The sequence below is a fragment of the Primulina tabacum genome, chromosome 8, assembly GCF_025594145.1.
Source record: "Primulina tabacum isolate GXHZ01 chromosome 8, ASM2559414v2, whole genome shotgun sequence".
Taxonomy (NCBI): domain Eukaryota; kingdom Viridiplantae; phylum Streptophyta; class Magnoliopsida; order Lamiales; family Gesneriaceae; genus Primulina; species Primulina tabacum.
Window position 1 is genome coordinate 5,355,519 of NC_134557.1, and position 9,765 is coordinate 5,365,283.

At 35.3% G+C, this 9,765-nt stretch overlaps 1 protein-coding gene across 3 annotated transcripts; it reads right to left on the reverse strand.

Annotated features, from left to right (window-relative positions):
• Positions 1 to 1,219: 1,219 nt before the first annotated feature.
• Positions 1,220 to 8,544, reverse strand: LOC142553264 (uncharacterized). Of its 3 annotated transcripts, XM_075663392.1 has the most exons (9): positions 8,080 to 8,544; positions 7,914 to 7,978; positions 7,247 to 7,361; positions 6,935 to 7,058; positions 6,559 to 6,639; positions 5,813 to 6,151; positions 5,483 to 5,649; positions 4,544 to 5,376; positions 1,220 to 3,457 (listed from the first exon to the last, which is right to left on the reverse strand). In XM_075663392.1, exons 1-9 carry the CDS (start codon positions 8,415 to 8,417, stop codon positions 2,001 to 2,003), a joined length of 3,519 nt encoding a protein of 1,172 aa, XP_075519507.1. In that variant the 5' UTR covers positions 8,418 to 8,544; the 3' UTR covers positions 1,220 to 2,000. The 3 variants fall into 3 exon arrangements, with proteins under 3 accessions (XP_075519507.1, XP_075519509.1, XP_075519510.1); XM_075663394.1 differs by lacking the exons at positions 7,914 to 7,978; positions 8,080 to 8,544 and having other exon boundaries at positions 7,242 to 7,361; XM_075663395.1 differs by lacking the exons at positions 7,247 to 7,361; positions 7,914 to 7,978; positions 8,080 to 8,544 and having other exon boundaries at positions 6,559 to 6,623.
• Positions 8,545 to 9,765: the final 1,221 nt, after the last annotated feature.

Genomic DNA, 9,765 nt, shown 5'->3' on the forward strand with positions numbered 1-9,765 from the left:
AAGCTTTTCAAGTTTAAGCGAGATTAGCATGGACTTAAGGGTGAAAAAACGTTTTTTATCTTTAATGTAATTCTAATTATCTCAAACCAATAAATAGATAAAATAATACATAAATATTATAAATTTAAGTCTGATGCATTAATTCTCACATTTATGAAAGCATAAAAATCTCAAAATTACAATCTTTATTTGTTTTTTCAACTAAAACACATTAAAAAATGTTAAATATTTGTCAAATCATTGTCATACACATTTGATCATAATTAAAATTAAAAAATAAACATCTAAATTATAAACTTAATTTATTATTTTAAAATAAAAACATACCTTCAGAATAAAAAAAATAAAAAATAAACAGATAAGATTATTTGTGTTTAAACACGCTTAATTAAAGCCTTAATTACGTTTCATTCGGTTAAACTGTAGTTTGATCGTTTTTTTCCGCTTTTCTCCGAAGCGGAGCGTTTTTGTCGAGCTCCAAGCTTAAGCACGTTTAAGCGGAGCTTAAACGCATTTAAGTGAAGCTTAAGCGAGCTTTTTAAAACACCGATTGAAACTATGATAGGGAACCAAAAAAAATTCTTGATAAAAAAAGTAACCTTATTCTCCCGTTTCGGACTCATGCTAAAAGTTTAAAACTGATAATACTTTCCAACTTTATATTAAGAATATATAAGACTAAAAAAATATTATCACAATTTAAAATCTATTAATTTATATTCAACATACATTTTCATATTAAACATATCATCATAATAGCACAAATATATTTCAATCCAAAAATATTATGAACCAAAAATTATATATTAATGTTATTACAACTTTAAGCAAAAAAAAACTAAAATTCTATTGATAAACATTCAAAATTTGTTATTTAAAATCAAAAGAGACTTCAAAGTCGAAAATAAAATTAAAATATACCATTTTTAAAAAAGCATAAATTAAAATATACCAACCAAATAAAATAATTATGATGGGCCATTGTAATTTGTATTTTCTCGTAATCAGAAGAAACTTTACCCCGACTCATTCATACTTTTATATATAATATACTAAATAAATTACTACATTCATGGATCAAAGTACGATAATGATAGAAAATAGCACAATCAATGCCATAGAAGCTACCTAGATCATTGCACGTGCAAAGACATGTATACTTTCATCTCGAATTCACGTTTGTGGGTATAAGCAACAAATGTGGACATGATTAGGTAAATGATTTTGGAATTTGTCAATAAATTGAAGTTATCGTAACCCCAAGTTTACATACTTCATGCCAATGCAACCTAAAATAAATTTCCACATGCAATTCCAATTACCATTTATTATTTATTTTTTTTAAAAAAGTAACAACATTTTTTCAGTAAGAAGACCCTAAAAATAAAAAAGAAAAAATGAAACAAGCCCAAAAGTCCAATTTATGGAGGGAGAGAGTTGAACCCTGTCTGGTGCTAGTTACTTGGATATGGAAACTTCAAACAAGAGATTTTGAAATTTTGCTCTCTTACATCAAATAATACATAACTTCGATCAGAACAAATCACATTTTTCTGTACATTTTGTTGACAATTTGCAATTTTGGGGTTCCACAAACCCTCGAACACAAAAACACACGAATGCCGCCAATCGATGATGTAGTTTCAAGAGAGGTTTATCTGGCAAGAAAGAAAACATATCCTCCTCGGAGAGAAGGATAAATATGGTTTTCTCGGAAGAGAACTTATTTTGGCAGTGTTGAATCTATACCTGTCCTGTAGAGTTGTTCTGCCATCGGACTTTTAAAGGGCACAGCAATGACAAAATCTAATTTGCAGTCAAGATAGGGAGTTCAGATTATTCTGAAGCGGCAGATCAAGACTCGATGACTGTTAACAACCATTTGACCACCAATTGCGCATTTCAATCAAATTGTGAGATTTAGTTCCCCAATTGCCATGCAGGCATGACCATAAGTTCCAGACAAAAACCAGTAACACAATCAGCAACAACAGAACCCTTTACTGCCTCTCCGTCATCTCATTCACCTTAAAAGTAGGTTTGGAGGGGTACACAAAGACGACAGATGATACAGTTGAAGGTTGAAAACCAGCAGCGTATCTAACTGAAGTCACGGAAACTCTAGGAAGCTGCTGAGAACCTAAGCCTAGAGGGACAAGCATGTACCTGAGCAAGTGTGCTGATCTTGGCAGGATATAGATTGTGTCACTGTGGGGTCCAGACGACACAAAACTCTGTGAATCGGCTAATGTGTATTTGATCTCCTGGAGCAACTCTGTTTGATTATGTACTTTAACAGAATATATGAAGGGATTCCCAAGAATGGCATGAGGTGGACATTCCAAACTCACAACCAATGGAGGTAGTTCCACATTCACATCAGGTAATCTGAGTTTCGTAACTTGAGACACTGTAGCCCAAGAATGAACTTCATCCCCGGGTTTTAAATCCCTTTGCCATCTCAAACAAACCATACCGATATTTAGCTTAGAACTATTTACCTTAGGAATGACGGTGAAAACCTTCTTAAACTCCTCACCTGGCACATGAATTATAGGTTCTGTGAACTCCTCATGACGAGGTTGTACAATGCATGCACCAGTATTTTCTTCAACTTCAATGGAAATAGACAACAATCGAAGTGGCACTTCTGAACAATTATTGGCACTAACTATAAGCATGTTCGATTCATTTAAAGCTAAAGGTATGTGATCGGGATCATAAGCAGCCTTGATTTTCGAGAGCAAAAGTGGGTCCTGTCGAAATGGCAACATAAATCGTGGGCTAATAGTAAAAGCAATCTTGCCTTCAATCACCAAGCTTTTGTGTACATGAACTTTTTGCAAGCTAGGTTCACCATTGTGAGGATAATAACCCAATGAGACATAGAGCATAATAGGTTTGGGACGATTCCACTTAATTTTCAGTTTGCATGACCATGATTCCCCCTCAACTAGAGATGGGATAGAAATCAACCCAAAAGATGGCTGAATTTTTTGAATCTTATCTGAATGAGATTCAGAGTGATCATCAAGTCCATCCCAATATATGTCAATAAGCACAACATGGAGATCGTCTGCAGAGAATGGTTCCACTTCTCTTGGACTAAGAAGGCCACTGCCTCGTGTATCTACAAGATTAATCTTTAACTCACCGGAATAGACTGCATGGCTTTTAGAAGCTACTTTCACAGGTAACACATAATTCTCTCCAACCAATGCAGGGCCACATGAACATAAGACTAGATCCACTTGTGGTTCCGGCTCTTCAACCTGTATGGCCTTCTGTCCGGAGAAGGCCAGGCTAGGATCCTTGGTGGGTATGGTTTCTACCTGGTCTTCAAATTTCCAAAGTGGTAAATCATTCATAGACGCTGGACTTTCAGCTCTGCAACATATTGAGAATTGTGGTCCCATCCTTGCAATTATATATGTACATTCAAGCTTTCCAGTTTGGCCTACATATTCAGTATTATTCCACTAATTTAATAGAAGCTGATTGATAGAGTAGATTGAAAATGAATTTGGAGATTTGCAACAGTCAGAGTCAAAGTTACAAGATCATAGACATCTGAAAATAGAAGATTCAATCAAAATTGTGAAATAAACATGGACGAGGGTAATTTTTCGGGGCCGTCCTATTCTATTACCAGACATAACTGGGATAAATTGTATGATAATAAGCCGAAGAAAAAGAAGAATAATAGGAAAGGTGCTAATTCGAATTGAAGGGTGATATAAGATCAATTTGTCCATATTCCTCCTCGTCTATTAGCATTTGCCTAGACACTCCAGAGTGGAGTCAAGTATAAATTTATAATATATATAAGTGAACACGTAATCAGAAAATACAGAGTTTAATTAGAGAGGCCTTCATTCTAGCATCTCCAATTACTTTTATTCCTCGTCAGAAATTCCATACAACCCCATTTCCCACCAACCACCATATCCCGCTTTGAGCCTTAAGCTCCTATGGGCTGCACCACAGCACCAGCTTCCCCATCCCCTCCTAGCACTGCAACAACCATTTTCCCCATTTCTCGCCCCTAACCTCCCCTTCCGGTTCAATTACCCTCTCAGCAAAAGCAACACTCTAGTTCCACCTCCTCAAAACCTGAAAATTCCCATCCCTATCAAATGTTTGGAGTTGTAATATGGTAGGAAATAAAATTAAAACCTAGTTTTATGTGAGGTAGGATCTCAGATTATCTAGTTTTCCAAAGAGCATTTTGTCACCCTATTCCTTTCCTTATGCGGTATGTCATGAAGTCCAAGTGTGACACCTCTATTGCTTCTACTCTTTCAGTATGTCGAAATCTTATTTCTGCTCACAAGTATCATAAATTACAAAGCTCGTGGCTTTTCTCATTATTCCATAATGAACTATATAGCATCGGAACAAAGAGCATATTACATCAAGACCATTGCAAACCCAGAGTGGCATTGAAATGGCCAGTTCAAAATCAAGGATGTCATCCTAACTTCCTTGATTACAAACATAAATAAATTAAAAGTGATTGTATAAAATAAAGCAATCAACATACCAGATGTTATTTCATATGTCAATCGCATCCATTTGTTTGTAGCAAGCACCAGAGCTGGAGCTGTCTCAACTCTGAGACCAGATTGAGAACGGGGGATTGCAGCTGCATGCGATTTCTGCCCATTCTCGATGATAAAATTACACTCTGATTGATTGAATTGCACCTCCAACTGATCAATTTCAATATCTATTGGTAATCGTGATCGAAGTGATAATGTGATGAGCGATGAAGCACCCGGCTTAACTGTTTGTTCATGAAAAGCAACCAATGCAAGCAGAACCACCCTCAAGGGACTTACAAGATCAATCTCAAGATAAAGAGGAAGATCACTATTTATTTTGCACCCACTATTATCTTCTTTCAAACTCAGTTCCAATGCACCGTCCACAACCCCAAATGCTTCCTTGTGTATCTTGGTTCTCTGTGAAAGACTAGCGGGGCCAGCTGGTCCACAATCTTTGGAAGATGGATCAAAAGCATTACTTGTTATGGGCAGTGCAGCCATTTCAAGTGAGTATTCTATGAAATCTTTCACATTATTGATTTCCCTTGAGCACTCTCGTAGATAACCCAAGATCTCCCATAATGACAATAGCCAGCCCTCATGTCGATAAAGATTAGCAATCTTATCAAATATTTCTTTTGCATTATGAAATTCACTTACTGAAAAATATTCTCTAGCCATCTGGAATCGACAATAGGCAGCAGTCCTCTCAGACTTCAAGTTACTGTATGCTTCGAAAGCTCTTTTAAATAGCGCAATGATTTCAAAGGAATCTTGAAACCTCTTCCCTTCCGCAAGTGCGTAACGGGCATATTCATCATCAGTCAAACTGCAAACAAATTGGTTCAAATAAAACATTCAACAATTCAAAAGGCGATGCATCTTACAGGACTATATTTAGGTATACACTGGATATGGAGTGAAAGTGGACTCACGGTTGCATTACGCATGCATCCTCACGCTCAAGTAGTCTAGCAAACTGACCAATATACACAGAAGCTACCACAGATTCTGTGCTCCCATCAATTTCACCAATACCATCAGAGATAGATAGTGCGAATTCCAAACTTAATTTTTTTTCCTTCAGGTAGCTAGCTGCCAACTGTTTCAAGAGATATGTCAAATATAATTTAAAGAGCACACTTGTCGCTCGCTCACTTGGTACATTTTTAATGCTTTTAAATATTGATGCCAGTGTTCGTTAGAGCTATTTCTATTCTTCACGTTTGTGTGTGCGAGGTAGGAAAGGCTGGAAAACAAACAACCTGATAATAGTATGCTGGATAAAACTCCCATTCAGTTGCCTTCTCTGTAGGAACTGATGCCATACTTGGTACATGTGAAACATTAGCCGAGCTTGTCTCCAACAGTTGACCAAATACCAAATATTGCCTGCTTAACCATTCCCAGTGAAGAAAAATAACTTCTGGTGATCCCACGAGTCTCATATAACTAGCAGTGTGCTGACGGAACCATGCAATTGCTTCTACAAATTTCCCACCATGCAGCAATAGAGTTGACATCTTAAAATGCAAATGTTCAGCAATAGTTTTGATCTCGACTAAGCGTTGGATTGGGGGCAATCTTGTCGATGTTCCAACCATCTGAGTAAAAACATGTATGCCAACAAAGATGAGGAAGACTTAAATGAAAAATTAATCACAAAAAGTGTAGGTTTTTTGTACAGAGGCACAAAAAAAGTATATTGATTCTATTTGGGGTCCTTTTGCATAAATAATATTTAGGTCTTCTTCCAGTATCAAGTAATATTTTTAAGATATGCATATAAAATGATTGATAAAGCATATAAAATCCTTCTCCTGATTCCTGAAATCTCTTAGCACTATCTATGGTTAGCAAAAATACACAAATTAAATTTCCTGACGAGCCTCTGCTCCAAAGTGCAAAGATTGTAACCAAGCCATTATTCTCAAGAGGTCATCAGATGAGTTTTAACACACAAACAAGGCAAATCAAACAAAAAAGCCTTCTATTTCAGTTCAAGTAATACCTCTCGCAGTGCATGATATGCATCCTCATACATCCTAAGAGCTTCGAGCCAGTCTCTGCGGAATTCTGCATATACAGCAACCTAGCAATTCATAAGAATTAGATAAGCATAATTATGGAACAAAAAGAGTACATGTAGGCAATGACACTGTGATCTCGTTAATATAAAATATGATTTTATAATATGTTATTTGATTTCTAACATAACTGAAAGAGTTGAATAAAAGCACTACAACATGCAGTATGCATATTTTTATCACATTACATGATTTGAGTTAAAAGAATGATTCTGCTTTATAAAATTTTCACATTAACTGGCATAAAAATGCATACATAAATTCTAACAAGAGAGCATCATAATGAAAAAAAGACCTTACTTTGAAACAGTAGCAGACATTAAACTCCATTGAGCTGAAGTTTTTCTTTTCAAGACGTGTTTTAATTCTCCGACCTTCATCTCTATAATATATATTTGCAAGCTCCCCAATCGCATTCCCGAGCCTATGATGATAAAGCTGATTAGGCTTAATTTATGATTTATCTAAAGAAAACTTTTGCCAATTTTTTTTGAGAATATACCAAAAAGAAAATTAGAATTTCCCGCAGTTATCTTCAAATAAAAAATAACATTATCAAAGATAGCAACGACACGAAATGGGACGCTCAAGTAAGAAAGTTATATACTATGCCTGCTCAGAGATTGTTGAAGCTCTAACTGGTCATCTGGTACAAAGACAATAAGATTTTTTGCATCGACATCTGCACGTTTCCTCAAGGTAATCATACGATCTTCACCGGTGTCAACTGCACCATAATTTTTCAGATGGTGAACCAATTTCCAGATATGGTCATAGCTCATCCAAGAAAGACATAATACCATCACACGAAAGAAACTAGCCAACTAGGTTGCAAATTGCAATAAAGGAAAATGTATTTACAGTAGCATCCATTTTTTAATTTCCAAGAACATGGACAGAAAGGTTCAGATATTGGAAATGATAGAAGAAGTTTCTCAGACACTATTTTGAGAGAACGCTATTGGAAGAGGAACCCTAAATCAGGAAAACATTGAAACTAACATGTTCCATGTACTCCATCAAAACTAATTTGGGTAGACTTGTCCTAAAATTGTACACGGCCATAGTAAAGTATATCATATAGATGTGGAGTAGAAAATATAACACTTCCAAGCACAAATTTCAGGTAAGCAAGAAGTTCACTTTTGTTACTACAAAACTATGAATACTCAATTCAAGAATCTACTCAAACCGAAAAATGTAATTTAAACATATGCACCTGAGAATTACCATACTATAGTATAGAGGTGAAGTAACGAACGAAAATGTGGAAACAGACCTTTACGACCCGACTGAGCAACCACCACCACAACCAATTTGATGTTCCTACCGCGTACGGTTGCCCTGGCAGAACATTTCAGGGGAAAAAGCAAACATGTAACTGTTCGTTTTGATTGCAAAACCTGAAATCATTCGTATAAAGAGGATAACCAAGCGTCGTGTACTTGAGATTTTCGAGATGGTTGCAGACATGGAGCCACTGGGCCGGATCGCCGGAGATGTCATCGAGACTAAATAGTGCGGAAATAACAGAAGGAATCCTAGTCCGATGCTTGGAAAGCCAATCCCTTTTCAGAATTCCAGCTGGGTTGTCAGTGGGAGTCCTTTTCGGGGATGGTGCACCGATAATTGCGATGTTGGAGAAATCTGGCAAGGCGAGTGTATTGATAGGCGGTTGCTGAGAGTGGAGGTGCGCGGTGATGAGACCGTGGATCTCCGGACACCCCACCACACAAGCTAATGCTACCGGCGGCGTGCGTAGCTCCTCGGGATATTCCTCCATTTTTATGAGCAGATCGAACGGGTTTGGTAGAGAGCGACACGGCTGACTGATCGATGGCAGTGTGATTCAAGGATTCATAGGTCTGTGAGATGAGCAGCTCGTAACTTGTTCGGGTTCACAACCCGACCCATTTCTTGTACGAAACTTTTTAGCAAATACAAATAAAAAATTACAAAGGTGTGTCTTTTATGTACTCTTTTTAGCATTTATTTATGGATATATGTAAAACATTTATATTTTCTTCAAAAAATAAACATTTATATTTTAAGGAGTTTTTACATTTAAAGAGTTTAAATAAAATGATTTTATGATAACTCAAAAATACATTTCGGTAATTATTTTAATCGATCCACGTTTGATATTTTCTTCAAATGTAGACACAATTGGTGAACAAAATAGTAAAAAAAATCATGACAATAAACGATATATGAATCAGAGACGTTATCTTATTCACATGACATACTTTTAAATCTGCTTATTGGTTGATTTTGATAACTTGACAACTATTTGTTGTAGTTTGCTATAATACGCATATATATCATTTTTTTTGTATTTAGAAAGTAGTTGATCGTCTTCAACATCTATTATGTCAATTACAATCTTCATCTTAAATCTGACATGGTCCTAATTTGCTTCTCTAACATGACTTTTTCGGTTTTCTATATTGTCTTCATTCAGTTGTCTTCTGTTTCCGATTATTTGTTTTGTTATTGAATGATTTATCAGTTTTCATAACCATCGACTATGATTTTTAAGAAAAAAATACTTTTCGTCATCATATGTTTTCACTTATGACTAAAAATATGTATAATCAATATATTCTTCAATAACATGACCAATAAATATTGTCGTAACTTCTTGAAACATGGTGATAGTTGTGATATTGTTTTTATATATATTTATCAATAGTATCAACCTATAACTATAAGATTAATAAAATTTTAACAATGTGAGAAAAAATATTTGAAATTATCTTTAAATGAAAATATCTTAGAACTATATCCTCATTTAATTTGACTCAATTCAAGAAATCGTCTCATTTAGGGATAAAAACGGGACAGAGCGGTCCGAATTCCATCACTGCTCTGATCTCGGCTTTTCGGGGACGGAGAATCCCCAAACCCAAATCCGCATGGATCAAATCAACATATCTGCCTTCATTCGTATTTCAAAAATATTAACGAGATGGGATCGGGATTTCCCGAACTCGATCTTTTTATTATATAATCATTATTAATGATAATATTAATATTGTTATTTAGGAAAAAAATAATATTAATATCAATATTAATAATAGTATTTACAAAAATATTAATATCAATATTAACAATTATATAATTAATATCAA